The sequence below is a fragment of the Myodes glareolus genome, chromosome 9 (genome assembly GCF_982192425.1).
Source record: "Myodes glareolus chromosome 9, mMyoGla1.1, whole genome shotgun sequence".
Classification (NCBI taxonomy): domain Eukaryota; kingdom Metazoa; phylum Chordata; class Mammalia; order Rodentia; family Cricetidae; genus Myodes; species Myodes glareolus.
This window is the reverse complement of record NC_142034.1, coordinates 89,442,453-89,469,432: the sequence shown is the minus strand read 5'-3', so window position 1 is coordinate 89,469,432 and position 26,980 is coordinate 89,442,453. Positions and strand designations below refer to the sequence as shown.

At 44.5% G+C, this 26,980-nt stretch overlaps 1 protein-coding gene across 1 annotated transcript in view; it reads right to left on the bottom strand.

Moving 5' to 3' along the window:
- Window positions 1-26,980, bottom strand: part of Dock2 (dedicator of cytokinesis 2) — a 408,709-nt gene that overhangs the window by 237,499 nt on the left and 144,230 nt on the right. The window contains exon 26 of the mRNA XM_048436014.3: window positions 7,738-7,886. Within this exon, the coding sequence (XP_048291971.1) occupies window positions 7,738-7,886 (149 nt within the window). The remainder of the gene's footprint in view (window positions 1-7,737; window positions 7,887-26,980) is intronic.

The window sequence follows — 26,980 nt, the reverse complement described above, 5'->3', positions numbered from 1 at the left end:
AAAGTATGATCACTGACCTCTAGGGCAAGAATGTTAGGGGAACAGCAATGCCAGTATGCAGGGGTGGGGGGACAGGGAGAGGCTGCGAATTTGGGGTGAGAGAAGAATTCTCCTGTTGGAGTCTTAGTTGGAATGCTCTCCGAAGCTTAGCTTTCTTATAGCATACAGAGCATCATGGGCCCCATTTTTGCACATGACAGGCACAGACAAACAAGAGCTGCGTCATCCTTTCAGAAAAGCCACCACAATAGCCGGGGGAGGGCACATTTCACACCATGGAAGTGGAAGAAGCATGAGGGGAGATAAGGTCTAGGGCTCCCAGCCAGGCAGCTTTAAATCTGGTTACCATGCACTGCTCTATGGGATGTCCCCCAGACAAAAGAATTTTATCAAACCTTGTCTCCCTGCCTTTACTTTGAATACTGGGAATGGGGCAGGTAGCTTAGAAGAAACCCCTGCTGCTTTGGCAGGGTGGTATTGATTCCTGGGAATTTGATGGTAATGGCAAGAGGCAGCAGTGGTCGCTCTTGACCCTCTAACTGGCAGGTTACCCCAAGCTCTGGGCTCTCTGAGAAATGGAAGTAGACGATAAGGATAAAATGTAAGAACTGTTAGACAGAAGTAAAGGAGGCCATTGGTCAGAGCCAGGCTCCTGCCTGGAGCCCAACAGAACAGACCAAACAGTCAACAATACTAAGCGTGTAATAATAATGGTGATGATGATGATGATGATGATGATGATGATGATAATCCCTAAAGAGACCTTTCTCCCACCCCAAAAGAAAACCCACAGCGAAAAGGCTAGGAGAGTCAGAACAGTCAACTGGAAAGGGCTCTGCCAAGTGTGAGCTTTGATCAAAGTTCCCAACACACTCCTGTTTTAACCTTTATGGGAAGGGTAACCTAGGGAAGTGTCAGCTTAAACAACCAGCATTCTGCATCATTCTGTTTCCAAAGAGTCTGGGCTACCCTGCATAAACTGGCTTTCAACCACACCCAGTGAGTTTTTTTGTTTTTTGTTTTGTTTTTATTTTTGGTTTGGTTTGGTTTGGTTTTCCAAGACAGGGTTTCTCTGTGTTGCTTTGGAGCCTGTTCTAGAACCAGGTCTTGTAGACCAGGCTGGCCTCAAACATACAGATATCCACCTACCTTTGCTTCCCCAGTGCCAGGATTAAAGTCCAACTGGGATTCTTCTAATGTTGGGAAAGGACACTGTCTGGTTCACAAGTCCCTAATAAAAACCAATTAAGTTCTCTAAAATTAATTGAATAAAAAGTTAGTTTTGACAGGACAAGAGGTCGCATGCAGAGCAGTGGGGAGCTGGGATTATTTGGACCTCTTTGCCAATCAACTCCAGAGAGAACAGAGAAAATGGTTCTCCAGCACCAGGGCATCCTTGCAGAGATTCTGGTCCTGTCATTCCTTGTTTGAGTGGGCCTGTGCAGCATGCAGCACACCTTCCTTCCAGGAAGCCTCAGGAGACATTCAGTGCTGAGGTGACAACAGCAGAGGCAAGCATAGCTGGTCTCTGCCTCGGGTCACCCCCACCCTGCAGCTGACAGCTAGTCCTCAGAATAAGACCACACAAGTGTACAATACAACACAGCAGGTAAGTGGCTCCCAGGACCACAGTGGAGGAGAGGAGAAAGATTAGAGAAGGTTCCCCAAGAACCCCAAGAGAAGGACGGACAGTGACATTTATATGACTTCAGAACTAGCCTTAGGTAGGATTTAGCTAAGCAGAGAGAGACAGCCACTTCCAAGCGATGCTAAGAGGCACCGAAACTGAGAAAGGGAACACGGGACAAGTTAAGAAGCTTAGAACTGGAGTAACAGGGTGGCGTGTGGTGGGACTGGCTTGTGATGACCTGGAGGGTGAGGCTTGTACCCGGGGCAACCATGCTCCAAGCATGACTGGGGAGAGATGAAGAAGAATGTTACCTAGAAGAGTTGGTACATGAATACCATCTCAGACTACACACAGGAAAAATGCGGAGTTGAGGATAACCAAGTTTTTAACTCTCCCTGGGAATGGGGGTGAGAGGGAATGAAGTGAGAACACTCTGAAGATCTCTAAAGTTAACAGGAATGTGGGATCCTCCCCACAGAGAAGGAATGGGAACGAGGAAGAAAGCTCTGGGTAAGAGAAGCTGCACTTGCAGAATCCACCGCTCCCCCATCCCCAGGGTTGAAGCTGATGAGATGCCAAAGGCTCATGCTGCCTCAGCTCGGGACTGGCATTGACACCTTCCAGGCACAGTCAACAGACTAAAAATCCTTGTCTTTAAAAGATACTGTGAGACAGGACTTCAGTTTGCATTCCAGATGGGTCTTGAACTTGCAGGTGACCCTCCTGCCTCTGCCCAGTGCTAGGATTAAAGAGATAAGTCATTACACCTTCCATTTTTCTTAAACAGTGATTCTAGGGACCCCCTAGCTCCATGATTCAGGCATGAACACCCCTTTTCCATTTTGAGAATACAAACTCATCTTTATACCGGATTGCTATGTGAGGTATAAAATGGTCACCCTCCTTTCTCCTTATGGAATGGAATGCAAAAATGAAAACCCTGGTTTAGGAGAGGAGAAAAAAAAAACTCCATCCAGTTTAGGTGCAAAATTAAATTATATGAATTCCTCAGAAGGCTTTAAGGTACAGAATGGGTCCCTGGGAAGCTACCTTTGGGGGGGTCACTGGAGCTGACAGCACAACTTGCTCAGTGACAAAAAGAAAGGGGAATTAGTGGAACTAGAAGCCAGGCTGCTCATTCCTCATCTGAACCGGCCCCTTTGATATGCTAAGTGCAAGTACAGCAGCTGTGTGAGAAAATTTAACACTATCGTTTAAATAGATAATAATTAAAACCCTCTACCCAGGCTAAGACAGACAGCTTGCCCTGAGTCACAAGCTACCCAGGCTAACATTGAACCTGGCAGGCCTCCTGGGTGGGGCTGTAATTACTCCAACAGTGACAAGGAAAGATAAGCATCCTTTTCCATCCTCCAAACACAGGTGGCAGCCCCAAAGGGAAGCTGGGCATCCCGCCCGACACGCTAACTACTGCACTTCTACACACGCCTCCTCCCCAGAAAGAGTTCCAGACAGCGGTCACTGTCTAAGCCTGGGCTGAGGTAAGGACCTGCTGCATGACATCCACCACGAATCAGTCATAATTGGCTGTTCGATTATGAGAACAGAGGCTCCAAATAAGCAGAAGGAAAATTCAGGATGCTCCGGTATGTTCCCAAAGTCCAAGTGTTGAGAAGTTGGCACCTGGGCAAAACAAGCATGATATCTTGTGGTCTGGGTTCCTTCCCTCCCTTCTTTTAAACTGACTTTGTATGTGAGCATACAAAGTAATGGGTCTCCCCTTCAAGCCTGTGTTCCTGTTCACTCCACTCCCCCTACCCTGCTGTGGCTCTCCCACCTCCATCTCCTTCCCTCCCCCAGTTAATTACGCCTGTTTTCCTATTACAAGCATCCCACGACCCTCTCTATACCCCAGCTTCCTTAAGATCGTGTCCTCCCTCATCACGATCCCCCTTTTAGCTTTGTAACCTATGAGCACACATATAAGCATAAATATAAAGTGATACATATGTCTATATAATTTTAAACTTAGGTTCTACGTATGAGAAAGAACACATACTCATCTTCCTGAGTCTGGCTTATTTTGCTTAACATAATGGTTTCTAGCTGCATCCACTTTCCTCCAAATGTCATAGTCTCAGTTTTTTAAAGTGTCTGCATAAAATCCTGTTGTTCCTACGTCTGGATTTTCAAAGTCATGTCTCTGTGCACTCCACGTCACTGCTAACCCTGCCAAAATGAATTCCCGAGTGGGATGAATGGGTTGGAAGCCTTTGTTTTCTGTCCTGTGGCTTATTAAATGAATATTGGATAGGGCTCTTGAATCAAGGAGGTAAAGAAGTGAGAAGGAGTATAGCTACTCCTTTAGGTCAGTGGTTTTTTTACCTATGGGTTGTGATCCCTTTGGGGAGCACATCTCAGATATTTACATTACGATTCAAAACGATAGAAAAAGTATAGTTATTCAGTAGCAACAAAAGCAATTTTATGGTGGGGGGGTCACCAAAACGTGAGGAACTATATTAAGTGGTCGCAACACTAGGAAGGTTGAGAACCACTGCTCTAATTCAAGGAAATACTGAAGAACAGTAAAATGGGTCACCTTCCAGTATGCTCTTCAGCCTGACAGCGTCGAAGTCACCTGGGCACTTGATGAGAGAAACAAGCCATCAGGTATCAGATCCCGTGCTCCGAAACTGATAATCAAACCGTGCTTCATTCAGTGTTCCTCCAGATCAGCAGAGAGCAAGCTTAAGATTGACACCTTCTGCACCAGAACCATGACTCCTGTCTGCCCTCCAATACCTGGCAAACTCCTCACTGCAATGCCTCCTCCTGTCCCTTAGCAATGAAATCACAACGCGTGGCCTGGCGCATCAGCAATTGTCATCTTTCAAAAACTCCCCAGGTGAACTTGGCCCTGAGAATCACTATCCACCAGAACAAGAGAGATTTCAATTGGGTCGTTTGGGATTTCTGATTTGTGGTCGAGCTCAGCATGCTCATAACCATGGAGTCGTAGAAGAAGATGGTCAGCCGAGACACATTTTTACCTTTGTAAACTGGCTGTGTGGTGTGAAGCCCACCAGCTCAGAACCGTGCACCGGCTCAGTGGTGATAAGATGTCTGGAGAACTCATCCACTAGACAACTGCTTATCCTGAGAGAGGAGTGGGTAGTCTCTAGTCAGACCACATTACCAAAGGGACTTAGACTGTGGCGGTGACACCACACTTCCTACACTCTGAGTCCAGGAGGGACCCAGGGACTCCTACTCCCTGTAGGCTTTGACACCCTGAGTCCTGAGTCTGGGAGAGACAGCAGCCTCCTCTCCCAGGACGGGGGCAGGGTCTGCAATGCTACTGAAGCTGCAAACTGAGGACAATCTGTAGAGCAAACCTGGAAGCGCCATTCCCCTGCAGTGAATGGAGTCACAACAGCTACCGTACAAAAGAACTGGGCACTACCTATATCAGGAATAAGAGGACTAGGAACGCCCATCATAATTGCGCCTCCTCAAACCGTGAATTCCCAGACATCTATGACATTTTCCAGAATGAAATGTAAAGAACCATTGCACGTTGGCTGTTTACAAAAAGGGAAACATTCACTAAGATATCTCTAAAGAAATGAAGAGCCAGCTCCCATGTCCTTACACTGTAAGACACTCCCCACCACCACACATACACCTTCTTAAAATAACAATAAATAAAGACCTAGTGATAAAGCCCAGTGCCAACTGGACAGCTGGCAGGCAGATGTACTGAGAAACACTGTCAGCCTGGTCTCATCTCTGGAAGGACTGTTGAGTATCCAAGCTCTCGGGTCCATCTTCTCTTTCCATGGCACAAGGATGTGGAAAGGGAGGAAACGGCACTGCTCTTGTGTCTTCATGCCCGTGACTGCACAGACCACATAGTCTGATGAACCTCAGCTTGGGTTACTTTGCCTGGCCTTAAATATTAAGTGATTTTGAAGCTCTATGTTTTTCACTAAATAGAATAACAGACCTTACTACTTGGGGGCAGATTAATAAGACTGCATGGATTACACAGTAAACAGAGAGAGTCATAATTGTTTTTAACCTTTGAGCATCAGTTGAAGTTTCACTGTCCTTGCAAATGCTTCCTCGATGACCACCCCCATACCCTAGTGCTCCCACATACACACTTAGTCATTCCTGGGGAGGTCTAGTACCTTTAGCACATGTATAGTTTAGTCATGACATTACATGTTGTCTTTAAATTTTAAAGACATATTTATTCCATATAGTCAATGAAATAGCTTGTGTTTGGGACCCATGTCTAGGCAAGGAATGTTTTTATTTTCACACATACTTTAGATGTATAGTATGAAAATCATTTTAGACAATTTTCTTAACCAGAGTATGAACTTTCTAACCAAAAATGGTTATTACTTAAGGATCGCCACTGATTATATAATAATTGCTAATAATAATAATTTGGGCATGAAACAAAATTTCCAAAGATTAGAATTTTTTTACCTATGTCCTTAACATGTGGTATTTTGAAGTTTTCCTCTTGGGGGCATTTCAGAGTTGGGATTTTAAATTGCAGGTGCTGAGTCTGCATATTCCCGTTGCTTACTTACATTTCCGTAATGACATTCTTGAGGAGCCATTTCATGCTCTGTATCCCCAACGCCTAGCACACACTTGGTGCACTTTATGTATTTCTGAGTAAATGAATGAATGGCAGATGGATGGGTAAATGAAGCAAGCTTCTGCTTTCACCCGATAATCAGAAGACTGCCAATTAGGATGGCAAGGACAGGAGGAAGACATAAGTGGAATCACATGTAGGGAGGCTGATAAGTATGGCTATGAGATCTGAGCGGGACAGAAACATCCCCTTGCGAAGGTCTAAAGTTACAACTTTCCACAGAACAGAATTCATCCAGGAAGCCCTTTTTTGAGAACAAAGTGCTGAGGAGTGACCTTTGCATAAAGAATCAGGAACGACCTCTTGTTTGTTTGGGTCTAAGTCTTCTGAGTGCACACAAGGGCAGGGCATAGGGAGATCTTCCCACACAAACTTAGGCCAAACCAAGCCAGAACCCGTCCCTCCCTCTTGAAGCTCGTAGAGTCTGAGCTGTGTCTCGGCACTGCCTCCCCCCCCCCCCCCCACCTGCACCACTCTTCCTAGGGTGCTGTAGGAACTCCTTCAGCCTTTAAGTGTCCGGCCCACTTGGGTGTGGCCTCCTATACCATAAATACCTATGTAAACCACGCGCACATTCTCTCTCTCTCTCTTCCGACTGGCAACTTGCATCTTTCCCCTCTTGCAGCCTCTAGGGGCTGTCCTTCAGAAGCCTCCAGCCCTCTACTGAGACATTTCCTCTAGGTTCCAAGTCTGTCCCCAGGTGACTAAGCAATGACATTCGAATGCACATTGGCTTCAGTTTCAGCTTGTCCCTTCCATAGTCACATGCCACACCCTTTCTCTAGAGCACGGGCCTGGGAAGTTGGCTGAAGCAGGAAGAGTCTTTTTTTAAAATGTAATTTAGTTTACTTATTGTTTTATGTATGTATGCTTTGCATGTAGACATGCATGCCAGAAGAGGGCATCATATCCTATCACAGATGATTGTGAGCCACCATGTGGTTGCTAGGAACTGAACTCAGAACCTCTGGAAAAGTAGCCAGCACTCTTAACCCCTTAGCCATCTCTCCAGCCCCAGGAAAAGTCTTAACTATTTCTATCATTATATGAGGTCCTCTGAGACACCAAACTCAAACCCCTCAGGGTGAAAGGCAGTGAGCTTGTTCTGTTGGCCATATGGGCATAAGAAGTTCCCCTTGGCAGCCCTGAAAACTAGGGATACAATAACACACAAGGAGTGTGCAAACCACCTAGGAAGACTGTGATGATATTCACGCCCACACTTGGAAGGGAAACCTCTCCACCAGGACACAGGATAACAAAATGTACCCTTCTGGCTGCTGTCTATCCCAGCACGGTCCTTCACAGCAACGAGGGATGCGTCGCTGGAATAGTCAGCCTGCTGAGTAGGCGTTGTTTTCTCTCTTCAGATTTCAGACGCTCTCCATCAGCATTAATGTTTTACAACTTCATCAGCTGAGCCCAGATCTGAGCCCAGGGCAACAACCTCATCCTGAGAACTCACCGCATCCTGGCAGCTAAGGACCTCCAAGATGCTGTTGAGCAGTTCCACGCAGTACTTCTTCTCCATGACCTGGTGCTGCCCATCGTCCCTCTGCTCCAGCAGCTCCTTCAGCTCCTTGGTGATGACAGGGAGCAGAATGTCCCGGCATTCTGGAAGCAAAGTAGTGACAAGCATGTGGGCTTCCTGTTTAGTTTCATATATACAAATAATACTATGTATTAGTTTCCTTTATATATATATATATATATATATATATATATATGTATTATGTATGCATGTATACACCTAGAAAACATATTATTCTTTATCATTTCTCATGAAAACATTCAACTTTAAATTACAATGACTTATAAATAAATATGTGTCTATAAACTTATAGTACATATATCCTATTTATAGTTTATAGTTATATTATTACAGAGTTTAAATAACATTTTATATAATTTTTTCATTAGGTGATAATTAACAAATATATTTTCCTTGTAAAAGGATTAAGTCGTAAGGGTTAGGTGAAGATTTCCTTAGAATGTAATTCACAATTCTGGCTTCTTCCCTGTCCCTCATTCCCTAGAATCAACAGCTGTTTTATTTTGTGTGCTTAAATACATAAATACATATACATATAGTCAAATGCTTCAGTATAAATTCTCCTAGTCTCAATTTTATCTTGAGTTTACTGTAATTCATATAATATTGTGGTTATAAACTTTCATGATCTTTGCATATGATTTTCCATATATAAGCAGAATAAATCCTACAATGTCCTTTGCCTATATCTGCTTTTTCAAAGTGAGGCATGGCTGCACGTGTTGCTCAGTTCCTCAATACCATTCACTTACCAATATTCTCTGGAGCAATTTTTATATTTTTACACATAGCAACTATCTTAACTATTTAACTACTATAACAGTCTCAAATCATGAATTTATCTCCTTATCTGTGCATAATCCTACTGTTGGTCACTCTTCAAATTACAGAACACCACATTGAACAGCCTTCTACTTGACTCCTGTGTACATTGCTTTCTTATTAAATGAACTAGAACTTTCGTAAAGAAGAGGTTCTTTCCTGACAATGCTGTCTCAGGGCATTTCAGGATGGTTCTAAATTCTTACACAATTTTATCTCTACGTTTCCCTTAAGCGAAACATTTAAGGGAAGAAAAATAGCTCCAAAGTTGTTTCAAACCATACACAGCCAGATGTCACTTGAGCTCAGACATGAATCATATACACCAGAATGTCATTTAAATTCAATCCAACAGCCAGATGTGGAATGTTTCCTTTCTCTTTGGAGACACCAGGTTTCTAAAGGTACAGGGATGAGCTGTGGTTCTTTCCCATTATGTACTTAAAGTCCAACCAAAGCAATGAACAGCACGAAAGTCAGAAGCTAAATCAAGGAGAAGATGAAAGAGGCCAAGACCAGGTCTTGATTCCCACCTCCACATCAGCACTCCTACCTTCTGGCCAGGCCCTTGACTGACTCTGGGGAGGACATCCCGCCAAGGGCTCTAACCCTGAGGTGCCCGCACTCCTTAGGATAATGGCTGAACACTGGGCCCTAAATAGGCTGCTAACAGACATCTCAAGGGGATCATTTATAAAGGTAACAAATGACATTACTAACTACTAACACATACTGAGTACTTCCAGTAGTCTAGGTTTAAATGCACCATTTGAAGTATTTGGCAAGAGTTAACTCCGTTATTCTTCCTGGTCACTGGAGGAAAAAGCAGTATTAGCTCCCCAATTTTGCTGATGCTCTGTACACAGGTAGAAAATGACGGCTTCTGGGAGGTAACAGCCTGTACTCTGAACCATTACATGGAGATTCCAGACCTCATGGGGTACAGCCATCATCAGCACAGAGGAGGCCACATACCCTCGCCTCTGTTCCCTCCTCTGCTCCTCCAAGAGCAACTACTCTTGCTCTGCCCTCCCCCAGGGCTAGTTCTGCAGCTTTTCCAGGGTCTGTGAATGATTCACCTTTTGACTACATTTGTTTAGATAGAACTTTTCCAAAGTAGGTTTTTGTTGCGAGCAGATCCAGAGAAGAAACGCCCTACCTGTTTGTTTAGACATTTGTTTCAAATGCATTTTACAAAAGGGTTATTAACTTGCAACTTTGAATCTTCGGGTTTGTTAGAGGAAATCACAGGTGTTAGGGTACACGTGACAGGAAAGCCAAGTAAGAGCCTTTCAGGCAGGAAGCCCTTCCCCAGAACATGGGTAATTCCCGCAACTTCAGGCTACTCCATGGTCCACTTAGACCTCACTGTTGTTGCATCTTTAAACCATCAGACGATGAGCACTGTCCTTCTGTTCCAAAGCTAATTTTGCAAGTAAATTCACAAAGGAGATCTACAATGCAGCAGAATGCCTTCCTCCCCTACAGCTGCCTGGACAAGAGAGTCACAAAAAAAAAAAAAATGCCCCTTCGAGAAGATTCCTTGTCACTGCATGTAGAGAGCAGCTGGGGCAGCTGAAGAGCACAGAGCTGCCACTGTCGTGAGCCAGGTGTGACTGTAAGAACAGGTGTGTTCATGGCCCCTCACTGTTACACCAGATCCCGACATCTGACATAAAATGTATTCTGTTGAGGCCAAAGGTCTCCAAAGACTTAGAAGAAAGGTGGAAAAGACTGATTAAGAATGGTGAATTTTCCAGTTGGACTGGGACTGAACGAGCACGTGATCCAACCAGATTCTCTGAATGTGGCTGGATTCTCTGAATGTGGCTGACACGGGGTCTTTCTGAAAAGCCATTGACAATGACAGTGGGACTTGTTTCCTCTGCATATACTGGATTTTTGGGATCCAGTCTGTTTGGATGCTCACCTTCCTGGACCTGGAGGGAGGGGGGAGGAACTTGAACTTCCCACAGGGCAGGAAACCCTGACTGCTCTTAGGGATGGAGAGGGAGGAGGAGAGAGAGTGGGGGAAGTGAGAGGGTGTTGGGAGGAGGGGCGGAAATGAAAACTTTTATAAATTAATAAACTTTTATAAAAAAAAGAATGGTTAATTTTCCTGAGTTTCTAACATGACTACGGCTGGGAATAAAGTACTGGGTCGAGTGTTTGCTTAGCATCCATCCATGAGGTGTTTGGCTCTGTCGCCAGGATCCAAAAGAGCAAAGGTTAGGGAACCAATGTGTTAGAACTCTGGGAACTTGAAACTTTAAAAATCATTTGTAAAATGAAACCAACCAGACCTGCGGTAAGGAGATGGCGAGTCAGATAAGGGATTAACCCTTTCGTACAGTTTAACTAACTCAGTCACACGATTATTTATCAGTCAGTTTCTCAACTACAATCATCGAGGGTCCCTAGGTGCAGGCACTGTTCTGAAGTGGAACTGAATGATTGCAAACCAACCAACTATCAGCACCCAAGTCAAAGGAGAGAAGACGCGTGCACACGACAAAACAAAGCAGACAGAAACACTGAGCTGGTACCTCCCTACAGTGCAGTGCGGAGCAGCCATAGCGCAGATGGCGAGGTGCCTTAAAAAGTTCATTCTATTAGCCCGCCATAGTATCTCCATCAGGTCCCATGGCAGAGATCTGGATCCCAGCAAAGAGCCTGGCGAGAGATTTTAAACACTAATGATCTCCAGGGGAAGCACCTGGGTTTCAAATCCTACCTAAAACTGAGCTACAGTGATACGTTCTCTTCCGAAGTCTAGTGATAAGCTCTCCATGTCTACTGATGTTCAAATACCGGGTGGCTGTCTGCACACTGGGATAAGGAGGTGAAATGTCAGTCAAAGGGTTGAAATGAATCTCGGTTAAAGCCTCATCCAAAACTCTACCACCACGTAAAATACAAGTTCACGGAAGTGGCAGGAGGAAGGACAGACAGGTGGACATTTGCACTAGAGCAGATCAGACCCCTGCAGAAGCAGCGCTCCATCCATCCCGAAAGGGACCGGCTTTACCTATTAGCAAGACCAGCATCCCTGAATGATGGAGGCTGCTGATGCTGAGACTCGGCAAGATTCTCATGGAGGAAGCCATCAATGCTGCAGCCTGCTTTGCAGAAAAGACTTGGTCTTCTTGTTAACTCTGATTTCTCAGAAATGTCTGGCTCCCCTACTTGGGGATGAAACAATTTTTCTGGTTTGTAGTTGGAGCTGTGAAATTACATTAGCCAGTGACGCTTCAGGAAGCAGCATTTCTAAATCATTGCTTGATTGTCAAGCAAACAGACACAAATGGTTTAAAAGACAGAGCTTGCAAAAGCCTTAAACCAATCTTCGTAGGCAGAGATAATGAGGATCACAGACCCGCATCCCATGTGAGATGGTTGCCTCAGGTACCCACGCTGACAAAGGCTGGGCAATTTGCCATCAGGTGTCAAGTCCAAATTGTAATTCAGCTCGCTACTGAGGAGTCTGCATAGTTACTCAACTCTCTGTATTTTAATCCAAAGTTTCTTTTATCCAAGTGACTGCAGAGGAAAATGCAGCATTCCTGGGCGCAGTTTTCATTTTTTTTTTTTTCTTCAAGAAAGTTTGGCCTATGGCGGGTGGTGTCACCTACCTGACCCCATATCCCTTCTGAAGTGGGATGTGTCTTTTAGTGTGTTATCACCCAAGGTTATCTTTTCCTTCATAGGTTCCTAACATCAGCCCGTGAAAGAATGAAAAGGGGAGTCTCTGCCCTCTTTGAAAGACTACCTCGAAGAGCATTGAGCCAAAATTGCTTCTGTGACCACAGTCACAGCCTGAGCTCCAGAGGAAAGCATTTCATATCGGTGAGTGACATCTTCCCTCAAATCCGTCTTCTTCGACTTCTTCTCAGAGTGAAGAAGTCACCCCATCACAGTCAACCAAGTAAACTGGGGTACCATCTTTGGTTCTATCCCTTTCTCAGTATCAACATCCGACCTGCCATGAATCAGCCGCGTCTGTGTTTTAGGTCACATGTCCTAAGTTATCACTCGTCTTTCTGTATAGTCACTGAAGTCCGTGGATTCATTCAATTGCTCCCAGGATATCTTACAACTCTTGGTGCAGCCACAGATCCTTCGTGAGACTCTTTCTTCACCTCACCAGTTGCTTCTCCACCTCCCTCTCCACCTCATCCATCACTGTCCTTTGCTTCCGGATCTCTGCACATTGCCTTCTTTGCTAGGAATACCCTTCACCTGACTGACCCTTGCATTCGAGGTCTGAACTTAGAGGTCAAATCCTCTAGGACAGCTTTCTTGGTACTTCCATTCTGACTGCGGTTACTGTTGCCTGTGTCCCTGGAACACGCAGAACATGTTTCTGTCTTGCCAGGAATCACACCATGCCATTAGCTTTGGAACTACATAGACAACATGATTCTTACTGATCGCCCCAGGAATGAAGCTGAGGTCCAAATGAGGACAACAGAAGCTAAGCATCAGTCTGAACTTCTTCCCATTAGATCATCATCCTTCCAGATTTGGTGGAGGGACCAGTTCTACACCAGCACAAGGCCACTGTTTGTGCACTCACTCCAGGACAGAGTGGGTGTCATCAGGAGCCTCTGGATACAGTGCTCATTCCAGGACAGGGTGGGTTTCATTGGGAGCCTCTGGATGTAGCGCAATACACACACTAAGAAATTCTGACCCTTCTCTTCTGAAAATAAGGAGAGGGAGAGAGAGAGAGAGAGAGAGAGAGAGAGAGAGAGAGAGAGAGAGAGAGAGAAAGAATGCAACCAAATCTCCCATAAACTAAGAAGGTAAGGCTGGCACCTCATGTCACCAATGGAGAAATGTTTGCTAGTCTCTGATCTCAGGTACGTCTTCAGTCTGTCGTGTGGGGAATCTATGGAAAGTCGAGAGATGGGTGACCTCAGAGAAGGGGTTAGACATGCACATGGCTGTACATTGTCCATGCCGCATGATTATCCAGCTCTGTAAGCCTGGCTTGGTGTCTGGACCTGTAATTTCATTCCAAGCCGGGCTTTCACTTTATCACCAGCACTAGTTAATCGTCTCTTCGATCCTGGTCAATATTTCCTGTACTTTAAGGTGAACCTCATTGGACTTTGGCCAAGTTCCTATTGACTGGGAGGCAAATTGCAGCTCAGTTTAACCCTCTTGGGAAACTAAAGGGCTTATGGCTGTCAAGGCTCACTCTGCCTCCTCGGTGTGTTCTGGCACACTGGGAAAGCCCTTGATTAAAACCCCAGCTCTGCTGCTCAGGATTGAGCACAGCAAGCAGGCCTCGGCTTCCCTTAGCTGCCTTTTCCCCTCGGGCTCACAGACCATCTGCAGATGTGAAAGGCCACTTGGCTGGATTGGCTACACTAGAAGGAGGCACTCCATAGACACAGCACGACTCTGACAGTCAGCAATTTGTTCTCCCAACCTCCCTTCTGCAGCCAGTGTGTCACAAAGCAAACACGTCCCACCCACTGAGGGAAATCAATAACTACCCACAAACTCTATATTCCAGATCAGGTTACAAACAAGCCTTGGGTGATCCTATGAACATCTCCCCCAACTCATTTTTCAGTGGCAACTCAAGGATCACTCCCAGAAAGCACATCTAATTACAACATCCAGATCGTCACGCCCCTCTCCAGTTCTGGCTGTGCTGTACATCTCCCCACTTTGAACCCACAGGCCAAAATATGCCTCCCCCGCCAGACAACAGAGACTATTTAGAGATCATAGCACTCAACAATGGCTAAAGTGGTTTCAGAAATCTTAGCAGAAGCAGATCTAATTAGGCAGCAGTGGACCTTCCCGAAGAGACAGGATACCCCAGCTCTATTCTGAACACCCACTGACACTCCCAAAGAAACTGCGACTTTGATCACATATGTTTTAACATTCAAGGCTTATAAACTTCTATCCCATCTATTTTATAGTTAATATAAAATGGGTTTTTTACAAGTAAAAGTCCTATAATAACTGGATATTCCACAAAGCAGCACAGTCATGATAGGAAGGGTGAACTTGGTACAAAAATCACTGAAATTTTGTACTTCTCCATTCTTCTCTAAATCTCCCCCTCCCTCTTCCTCCTCATCTCTCTACCCCGTGTGTGTGTGTGTGTGTGTGTGTGTGTGTGTGTGTGTGTGTGTTGTGTGTGGTGTGGTTAGGTGCACATGTGCATGTGTGGACACAAGTGCCCTCATCAGGTTAATGCCAAGTGTCTTTGTCACTCTCCAGCTGGAACTCAGGTTCTAATTCGGCTAGCCTAGGTAGCTGGGGTCCTCTGACACTTACTTCCCCTACAGCCCTGGAATTGAAGCATGCTCTGTCACTCCCATTGTTTTGCATGGGTGCTCAGGATCCTAACTCAGGCTCTCAAGCTTGTGTGGCAGACACTTTGCCCTCCGAACTATCTCCCCAGTCCCAAGTTGCAGGAATTTTTAAGAGGAGGTGATACGGATGTATCCCTCAAGTCACACTGATTATAGATATATTTGGAATCTCTGACAGTCTATATGTTGTATAACACATACGCCTGCAATGTGTATGTGTCCTTTGCATATAACATGCATACCATACATTGTTTACCATGTGTTATGTGTATACACATATAGAAACACATGGTTGATGACTACCTATTGTGACAAACACTGCTTTCACAGATGTTCTAGTCCACAGGCTGTGATAAACAAAGGAAGAAACTAATGATTGGCTTGTCCAGACCAGCTTCCCCAGGAGCAAGCTCCAAGATAAAGTTTGCAGTACCAGCAATCCCTGGAACAGGAATGAAGGAAGTGGGGACACATAGGGAACATGAAGAATAGGGCATAGTCCTCCAGACCTCATGCAGCCTCTCTGAAGGTAAGCCCATGGGGATGGAAGACTTAGGGTATTCAAACTCAGGGGATGCACAGCCCAATGCCGTTTTTGTGTTTCCAGCCCACAAGTTAAAGTAGGCTTCTACCAGGCTCTGGCTGTGCCCCAGAGAAGGGGGCAAGGCTATGTATGACACAGGATCTGTCCATTGAGCGAGAGAGAACCTGAGTAGAAGGACCGTTTCCTAAATACCGTCAAGGAGGTGTCTGAGACTGAATCCAGAGCTGACGTGGAAAGACCATATGGGTAAGAGCACGCAAAGATCTCAGGGCTGGTGCAGGAGAATTGTCTGTAATCTGTCAATCATATTTTAAATAAATGCTGATTGGCCAGGCAGGAAGTATAGGCGGGAAAATCAGATAGGAAGTAGAGGTGATGCAATGAGAACAGGAGAATTCTGGGAAGCAGAAAGTTCCCTCCGCCATTCCTGCCCTGATCACCGAAGAAGCAACATGTAAGCAGACAGCTGAAAAAGGTACCAAGCCATATGACTAACATAGATAAGAATAATAGGTTAATATAAGCTACAAGAGCTAATAAGAAGCCTGAGCTAGTGGGCCAATCTGTTTATAATCTTATGGAGTCCTGTGTGTGATTTTCTTTGGGACTTGCCAGCTGTGGGGTACTTGGGAGGGGGCACGGAAATCCCCACAGCTGGCCCTCATGTTACACAGGGCAGAGAATTCGGGAACAGAGGAAACAGGAGGTCATGGCCCTCAGTCCAGATTTGATATTAGATATTTGCCTGGAGACTAACTGTAGAAAAGAGGAGGATGTAACATGGGGCAGAAAATTTGAAGAGAGGGAAGGGGGCAGGGCTCATCTGGGCTATGGTAAGGATTCAATTAGTATAAAGTAATAAGCAAGGCTTAGTGTCTGTGTTTTTCTGGGGACCTGGGGTTGGTCCTAGAAAAGAAGGCAGTGGACAGAAGGGGCACTGTAGAGAGGAAAGGGAGGAGTACTGAGCCACCAATCTCTCCTGGCCATTCTTCCTAAAGCACAGAATCTCATATCTCTTCTAAGGTCCTTCTAAGGACCGGGGTTCAGAGACACTAAAGAATTTGATTAAAACCTAACAGCTAGCAGTAGAAAAATGGATTTAAACCCAGAAAACAGCAGTCCAGAGTCCCTGGTCACAGCTCCTGAACGTCCCTGCCTCCTTGCTATGGTAGTGCAGATGAGAGAAGGTGTAAAGCTTGTTGTTTGTTTTTAACAGCACTGGGGGCAGAAAAATTACGAACCGACTTAGGCTAGGTTTTGGGAGCTGGGTCAATACAGCCTGCAGACAGACTGGAACACACATGGCAAATAATGGCATCTTTTGAGTATTGGGTACCAAGCAACAGATTCGTTATAGAGCTTCTCAGATTAGGATCTAATCAGGAAGCCTTTTGCTTCAGCCAGCAGGTAATGAAAGGCCCGGGTAAACACCTCCCCGAAGGTGCAAAGTGGCTGCTGTAGAGCCTGCCTGTCATCACACTTCCCAAAGCCGTCATGACCGTCATGTTCTAACAGGTCCTTGTGCCTTTAATTTGACCCGCCCCACTGCAGCTGCTGACCTGCCCCCGCTCTGAAGCTTGTTCATTAAACCACACTGCTCCAAAGAGGATGGCTTTAGGAAAACCAGCTTGTAACCCAGGCTGGCTGAGTGTACCCCACAACTTGACATGCTGCTCATGCCCAGAATGATCACATTTGCCGCAGCCCTGCCCGGTAAAGACCTTGTCTCACGCACCCACTTCCCAAGCTAGGAGAGCTTGGAGCTGAACAAAGTCACCTCTGTCCCGGGTGATTCTGGGCACCTGGGGAAGCAGCGTGCGGCACCTCAAAGTCACCTGATAAAAGGATGCTCTCTGAATGCCATGAGCTGGCTCTGACATTTCACTTTCATATTTGGCTCCAAATCAATAATACATGCAACTTGGCCCCATCTATAAACATCTGGGACATTATTCGAACAGTGAGTCAGCAGCACCCTCATCCCTCCAGAGCTAAGTCTTCTTGAGCCACTGCCTCTCCTATGCACCACACAGCACAGAGTTCCCACCTCCCCTTCCCACAACCTGTTCCCTCTGGACACACCAGTACCCATGCATCCATGAAACCCAAACTCTCCGTAACCAGGAACTCTAACTCTGTAACTTTGTGTTAAGTTAGTCTGTAGCAATATATTTGAACAGTGCGTACTCGGCAGGCAGGGGCACTGGGACAGGCATATCCTAATAAGGGACAGAGCTATTAGGAGAAAGAAGGAGTGAGTTGAATGTGGACGTCAAGTCTTGGTGCATCATCCCACTCAGCTAGTGAACAACCGTTAGGACTTCTGCATACTTTGGTACCTTTTCCCCAGCAGACTTGAGAAGTTGGGGAGAAATATCTGACCGCAATTGAGCCAGGTCTCCCACAGTTCCTAGACAATCTCCATCACGCAGCGGGATCCTAATAAGTGTTAGGTGAGCTGCGAGTGTCTGCTAATGGCAGAGGGGACCTTGTCTGTCTGAATCTAGGTCTCTCTCGGGACCCAAACCCTGCTTCATCTTGGGATATTACAGCATTCTTATTTTGTAATCCTTACAGAAATGGAGAGATCACATCTGGGGACTGCAGGATGAAGGAGGAGAGATGGATGCCATCTTTGGCTTCACTATTTCCTGTGGTCATTCCTTCTGGTAGTATCTCACCCTTTTGTGGCTTTACCTTATTACAAACGGAGGTATGTGGAAATGCGTAAAAGCTCTGGAGTCGGGATTGAAAGCCCTAGGTTCGTGAGTCAGCCTTACTATTTTCCAGCTGTGTGACCTTGGAGAGGACCCTTCTCTTCCCCCATAGACAGAATTCCAAATGCCTCTTTCATGAGATAATCCAAATGCAACACTATCCACATTCTAGCGCAGTTCTGGTGTGTAATGAGGCATCTAGTTGGGATGCTGAGTCTAAGAAGTTTTGGGTCCACGGTACAATATGCTGGGCCTTCAGCTGGAGCTAAGTTATGTCCTCCACCAGATGCCCGGGCTAGTCACACAGAGATGAAGTGGACTGGAGTGATCATCGGCATCATTCAAAGTACATTTTCTGTGTATGGAGGGGAAAAATACAAAACCCAGAGAATGGAGCTCTGTAAGGTGGGTGTAAATCAGAATGATTGCAACATGTGCCTTGTGTTTTCCTTGTCCTTTTCTGTGTGGGGACAGATGGCAGAGGGCTCAGGCGAGCTCTCTCTGAGTGCCTCTTACAGACATTGCTCTTTGCAACTTAGAGTAATAATGCCACTTACAGACAGTCCTCGAGTCGCATAGGGGCCCTCGGCTACTGCCATCGCCAAACTTACAAATATCAAAAAGAACAAACTCAACAGCGATGTTTTGGATCAATAGGAGTGCTAGTATCCCATTTCTGGGAAAAGTCACGCATTAAAAAAGCCTCTTGTTTGCATTTTAAGGCTAACCAAGGGGCTCTTGGTTTCAGAGAATTAAATGAGAAAATGCGCCTGGATTCAAGCACTGGCGAAATGAAATGGTAATTGTTTTCAATCATCCTCTGACTCCCTCTTCCTCCTCTCTGCTCCTCCCCACCTCAGCTGACAGCTGGGGTCTCTGCACATACAGTTCCATACATCTAAACCCACCATTGTTTACTAGACCTTCAAAAGGCAAAGCCTAAAACCTGCGTTGTTTTCCTCTTTAGAACTAGAAATGGAATTGGGAAGGTTTGTTCTCCAGCCTCTCTTTTCTAAGTGTGGACTAAGAAAGTGGAGAGCAGAGACCCCAGAGGGGCAGGGTCTCTGATAGATTTTCTTTCTTTCTTTGTTTTTTTTTTTTTTTATGTATTTGAGTAACAGAGCCACAACCCCTATGCATCCTGCCCCAGAGAGCCCAAAGCAAAGAGTGATTTAATGAACCACACACTTAGGCCCAATATTTAAATAAGAGAATCAAAGAGATTCTGCTTGGACTGTAAAGCAATGGGAGAGGAACAGGGGAAAGTGTGAGACAGAAGGAAGCAAGGAGAAGAAATACTTCATGATTCTTGTAATGAGCTCTCCGCACAAAGCAACAAGGATATACAGTCCTCACCCTCAGGGCCGTCCGCATGCAATAAAGAAGGAAGCAGTCAATTGACAAGAACAGTATAAAAACCACACACAATGAAACACACTGCATTTCCAATTAGGTTCAGTCCCTGCGGATGAATCTCAGATTGGACTCCTATGAAACTGATATTAATATTTTATTTGGGGCATTACTTGTTCATATATTCATTATTAGCTATATGTACTTCTTCATAAGCTACCTTAGTCCAAGAAGAATAAAAAGAAGAGCCAATGTCAGAGGGGGAGGGAAGGGCAATAAACAGGCACCAGTCGTGCTCCTTGGGGCAAGGAAGAGAATTGGCCAAACTCTTGAGGTCTTTGAACAAAAGAGGACTTTCCTTTTTTTGTTTTCAGTAAACACAGGTTTCCCTGACACTGAAGTTTGAAAAGAAAACTCCTCATACTAAACCTGAGAGTTAACCTTGGGGACTATTCTGCATTAGGTTGGGTAGTGATTAGCTACCATTGACATCACATAGTACAATGCTCATTCTGAAAAGAACCAAAGCAAAGCAAACGCTGGCAGCTCATTCAATTGTGTCATCAGCTCCTATGACAGAGGTATAAAATTAAATAAAGTGATAAAACAAAGGAAAGAGGTTTCATGACTGAGCGCTAGTCCTTGGCTCTCCACCTACCATGATGAATCCAACAACTGTAAATGTCAGGGTTACAGTGAGCGCAGGACCAGGACACAGGTGATAAGAATAGATGTAATCAGGGTTGAAGCAGACGTGATGTCAAACCTTCGGGGATGGGCAGAGAGAAGGAAAGAAAGTGAAGGACAATCAGAGGGGGGCTCTGACTGGCCGGCAGAAATAGCACGGGAGAGAATAGAATAAATACCACTATGGAAATAGCTTGAGAACCTTCACGATATCCTGATGGGCACGCCAAAGGCTCCAGTGGCTAAAGACATCTAAGACTAATGGCTAGATACCAGTTTAATCATGTTCAATTACATTAACAGCACAGTGAATGTGGCTGTTTCCCACCAACAAGAGTTCATGGCAGGAAATTAGGATGCTATTAGCAGAATGACTACCTGGATTTATTTGGTGATGACCATGAAGAAATGAGGAGAAGGATAAAGAGGGAAGGAGGAGGCGAATAAAGGATGGAAATGAAACAAAGTAGAAGGGAAAGGAGGGGAGGAAATGAAGAGGTAGAAGAGGATACAAGGAAATGAGGAGGAGATGGGGGGGCAGCACTTGAAGTACTAAGGAGATGGATAGACATCTGACAACAGGGACTCAGAAACACAGGGGCTTTCACTTGAGATACATAGACCAACACAAGACCAAGGCTTCCACATTGGTATATCTCCAGATAATGCTAGTTGAGTGGAAGCTGATGAGCAGGGTTTTCTTTTTTTAAAAAAAAAACAACTTTGTATATAATTTAATATGAATTAATAATAACATATATATATATATAAACACATTGATTCATTTGGATTTTATATGTATTTAAATGTGAGCATATTTTGAAATAGTTCTTGATTATTCTTATTTTGAACCTTTATGGATTTTGGGGGTTATTTAATTGATTTTATTGAGCTATACATTTTTCTCTGCTCACCTCCCGCCTATCCGCTACCCTTCAATCCTCTCCTATGGCCCCCATGCTCCCAAGATCTTGACTTTTTCTACTTCCTATGTAGATTAGTTCTATGTATGTCTCTCTTAGGGTGCTCATTGTTGTCTAGGTTTTCTGGGATTGTGATTTGTAGGCTGGTTTTCTTTGCTTTATGTTTAAAAACCACTTATGAGTGAGTCCATGTGATAACTGTCTTTCTGGGTCTGGGCTACCTCACTCAATCTGATGTTTTCTAGCTTCATCCATCACACATTCAAACACCAGATTTTGACAAAGAAGCACAAAATATCCAATGGAAAAAGAAAGTGTGTTCAACAAATGATGCTGGCATAACTGGATATCAACATGGAGAAGAATGAAAATCTATCACCATGCACAAAGCTGAAGTCCAAATGGATCAAGGACCTCAACATAAAGCTAGCCACACTGAACCGCATAGAAGAGAAAGTGGCAAGTACACTCAAACACATTGGCACAGGAGGCCACTTCCTAAATATAACCCCAGTAGCATAGACACTGAGAGAAACAATTAATAAATGGGACCTTTTGAAACTGAAAAACTTCTGTAAATTAAAGGACATGGTCAACAAGACAAAATGACAGCCTACAGAATAGGAAAAGATCTTCACCAACCCCATGTCAGACAGAGGTCTGATCTCCAAAATACACAAAGAACTCAAGAAATTGGTCATCAAAAGAACAAATAATTCAATAAAAATGGAATACAGACCGAAACAGAGAACTCTCAGCAGAGAAATCTAAAATAATCGTTAGTCATCAGAGAAATGCAAATCAGAACAACTCTGAGATTCCATCTTACACCTGTAAGAATGGCCAAGATCAAAAACACTGATGACAACGTATGCTGGAGAGGTTGTGGGGTAAAGGGAACACTCCTGCATTTCTGGTGGGAGTGCAAGCTGGTACAGCCCATTTGGATATCAGTGTGGCAATTTCTCAGAAAAATAGGAAACAACCTTCCTCAAGACCCAGCAACACCACTTTGGGGTATATACTCATAAGATGCTCAGTTGTGCCACAAGGATATGTGCTCAGCTATGTTCATAGTAGCATTATTTGTCATAGCCAGAACCTGGAAGCAACCTAAATGCCCTCAACCAAAGAATGAATAAGGAAAATGTGATACATTTACACAATGGAGTACTACACAGCAGAAAAAAATATATAATGACATCTTGAAATTTGCAGGCAAATGGATTGGAGCAGGGTTTTCTAACCCAATGGCCCCAGCCACAGTTCTTTCCATGTGCCTCCTGAGGAGGGCAGAGAGAGAGCAGCCTGCTGTTTTCAGGCCACTCCGCGAGCGTTTCGGCATCATCTGATGGTCCGCGTACATACAGGAAGTTACAGAAGACAAGGGAGAGAAGCGATAAAGAGAATCGCCAGCCATCGAGCAGGCGCTACTTGTGTTCCTCTGGGGTTCTTAGTAACAGGCCATGTGACACATGCAATACAATCTGTACTTAAGAAGAGTATGAGAACACAGTTTCAGTTACCATCTTCATATCCTGGGCAAACTTCTTAGCCCCTCTAGACATCTGTTTTCTCATTTATAATGTGGGCTAAAATCGGCACTCCCAAAACCAGTCTGCAAGATGGAATACAGGGAGTGCTCTAATCAGGCTGTTCGGTGTTGATAACAAATACCCGGAGAAAAGGAAGAAAGCATATAAGGAAAAAAAATTTAAAAAACAGGGAGCTGGAGAGATGGCTCAGGTGTTAAGAGTACTGGCTGCTCTTCCAGAGGTCCTGAGTTCAATTCCCAGCAAACACATGATGACACAACCATCTATGATGAGGTCTGGCACCCTCTTTTGGCCTGCAGTTTTCCTGCTATACATAATAAATAAATCAATCTTAAAAAAATATGGAGAAGTGAAGTGGTATAGTATTTGTATTTTAATAAATAAACCTTGCCTAAAGACCAGGGAGAAAACTAAAGCCACTAGAGATCAGGCAATGGTGACACACACCTTTAATTTCAGGTTTAAGGAGACAGAGTCAGATGAGTTCAAGGCCACCCTGGGCTACACAAGAGCAGTGCAGAAAGAAATTCAGGTGGTGGTGGCCTACACCTTTAATCCCAGTCCTAGGGAGTCACACGCACTTAATCCCAGCACTAGAGGGAATATAAAATGAGAGGAGGGAAAGACTGTCTGCTTAGTCTGTGGTCACCCAGCCTTGGTAGAGGTAGGACTTCTCTAGTGGTTTGGCTGCCTTGCTTTTCTGGTTTTTCAGGTTGAACCCCAATTTCTGTCCCTAGGTTTTTATTACTCATGCTACAGAGATGTGACTCATTTAGGTGTTATAGTCTATTACTTCTAAATGTGTGGTGAGACAGGGCCATGGTGGCAGAAGGGCAGGGCAAGGAACGCTTTGACGTGACCCCAGGGAGCAATGAGTAGCAAAGCGGTACCAGGGATCAGGTACCAGCCTCGGGGCTCCACCCACAGCGACCCATTCCCATCAACTAGACCACACCTGCCCAAGCTCCACCAACGTCCAATGACTTGTTTACCTTTTGATTGGATCACTTCCCTCTGCAAACTCCCTCACAGGGAGGCTATACATTCTGAATTTCCTGGGTGCTTCTCAGGCCAATCAAGTTGACATCCAGGGATAACCATCACTAATCCTACCCACAAAAAACTTAGTGCCACACACCTGGCTGACTGTAAGCACCAGAAATATCTGAATTAGTATTGCTTAGTTTTTAATATGTGTGTATCTCACTGTCTAGGTAATAGAACTATATTGATATGTATGGTGGGTAGATGTAAGACTACACATGCCCAAAAGGGCAGGACTATATGCTTAAGTTGTGTATGTTTTCTTATACAGAAATTACGTTAAAATTAAAACGTCTGTAATTATATAATAAAACAAACATATGTAAATACAGCATGCTTACTAACCTCTGTGCAAAATCTCTAATTGTATATTAAAACAAACATATATAAACACAGTATGCTTACTAACCTATGAGCATATGCACTACTTTATAATACATATATTATATTGCATATATATACTACTTCATATATATATTACAGAGTATTTATATTACATAGTATTATAAGATTATAATTATAATTATAAGTATTACATAGTATTATAAGATCCTTCCTTTAGGAAGTTGGGGAAGTTAACATAGTGCCAGAACTGACACATTTTCCATTCATTGTCAGACTCTATTCTCTTCAAGTTTGGGTTCCGCTGGACCTTGGTACTTAACAGGGAGGAAGACAGTACCCAGTTACCCAAAGATGCTCTCCCAAATCGCATTTGGAGAGTTCTCTACTGCTGGGCAAGGAAGAGGCTCCTCCCTCCTCTGGCCCTTCCACCTTCCTTCTCATTTCAACCCAGCCTCAGAGCCTCATTAATGATTAACGACAAGATCCCTGCCAAACTGAAACCTGGAAGGTGATGAAGTACATGCATCCCAGCAGGGAAGCATCCAGCAGAGGGCTAGCAAGCTGTGTAAGGACTGAGAAGAACACGCTTAAGCACCCCATGTTGTTCAGGGGTCAAGGATACCCCGTGGCTGACATACGCCCAACAGGGCTTGTATGCAACACTTGCATAGGCAAAGTGCAAGCCAAAGAAGATGGAGGGGTGGAAATTTATGAGGTGCTGTAGAAATTAATTTTGTATGCCTCCTCCATTACCAGTGTGTCTGAATTAACTTTCATATGCAAGTTATCATGTTAATCTTTGGTACTAAAAAAGAACGTATCATCATTAACCTTGCTGGCCCTGCATTTAGCAATGCGGTCTTTTTATTAGCAGGGATCTCGGCAGAATTACTTCTTGGTTTCTCAGTATTTTTACCTATCAGTACGCAGTCCTTCCAGTCACTCTGCAAAACCTCTGCTGATTCAGAGGCCCATTTTTCAAACATTTGACTTTAACTACCTTTAAGTCACCAGACACTGACTGCCCCTCCATCCCCCCACTTCCCTCTAAATGAGAGCACATTCCTTGAGGAGGAGCCAGCCACAGGAAACACATTGACTTGTAGGAGGAGGGCCACAGAGGGAGGGGACAGGAACAAGAACAGGAAGATATACGTGAGAAGCAAGTTCACTTCAGGCCTTCAGGAGCTGGGCTCCAGAGCCCTGGCTGGCACGGCTGGGAGGAAATGCCAGCTTCGAGGAGCAGACAAATGAAACGATCCTGGGAGACTCACGGTAGAAGATAATGAGGGAATCACCTAAATCGTGCAATCTAGGACGGCGTGTCCGGGTGGTCACGTGATCCAGGGAAATTACAGGTTTAAAATGTGGAACGTTCTCGGCCCCATTTTGATAAATAGCTTTAATATCCCATCTCACTTAGCCGTACATGCTAATCTTTAAAATGTAGTAACAGTGGGGAAATGCTGGATAAATTGCGTCTTGCCATCTCGTTCCTCCATGCACTTCCTCTAATTGAATAATAAGGTAATCAGAGAACTTCTTAGGGGGAGAGAAGAGAGAGGAGAATGAGGACTGAAATATAATCTTCAAACAGAGAACCAGTGCCTGGAATACATACATACATACATACATACATACATACATACATAAAACTAGCTATTGTTCTGTACAAGCGCAGTAGGGCTTGGCTCATGATTCAGGATACAGATGAAAATTACTTGACACTGGCTACTGATCAAACACTCTGGCTTCTCTGGTCAACTTTACAAGCCGTCAATAATGAGACTTCTAAGACATTTGAATTGATATTTTTGGTACGTGGCTGGTTCTTTGTTTTCTTTGTAGGGTTACTAGTTTCTTTTCTAGCTCCTTATTCTATACTAAGAAGAAACCTGAGGCTCATCTATATCCTCTTCCCCTAAGGGTATTGAACATTCTAGAGGGCAGAGTTCAATAAAGCATTTCCAAAGGTTTAGCCAGTCATTGTTTTTACCAACAGGAGACCCACTGGTTGCCCATCCTAGTTTATAACCCATGTTATCCCATGTTATTTACTATATATTTATATATTTATTTATATATATATTCATTTTAATTTGTTCATATTTGTTTTAGGGCATTTTTCTATCTCAGAAAGAAAGTCAACAGCAACTGAACATAAGGCTGACAGCCAGTACAATGAAGACAAAAGAGTTATCTGAGAGTCCCAGAAGAGGGTGAGCCAGAAATGCTTCCTCTTTGATAGCCAAGGAGATTAGTCAGAAAAGACCAAGGAGTGCACAGAGGCAGTACTGCAGCTCAGAAGAGGAGGCCATCTGTGCTGTTCTAACCCCCACCCCCACAGTTGGAGGCCTGGGATAGTCTGACCTCAGTCTTTTTCTACTAGAAAAGCCACCCACCCATGGGGCAGATCGGCAGATCCGTACCCCAAGAAACACTAGCACAAGGAAAGAAGGCATTTTTGTCATTCCTGGTCTCTAGTTCCCACGCTGCCACTGACTCACGTTGTGACCTTGGGCAGTTCTTGTCTCTCCAAGGAGATCTTCAGCTACACCCTGCCGTGTGTTGTGTGGAATATGCAAATGTCTTCCATAATCTCTCCCCAACACCTCAGTGTGTGGCCGTTAATTGCAATTTACCCTGTTATCTCACAGGCTGACTGGAAAGAAAAAACAGAGCTTTTGAAAAGATCAGCAACCTGGGGGCAAAATTTAAAAAAAAAAAAAAAACAGAAAAGAAAAGAAAAAAAAAAACTCTTGAAGCCGCTTAAGGCTGCAGTGTTGAGAAAAGATCAATGAGACTGACTTCAGTCTACACACAA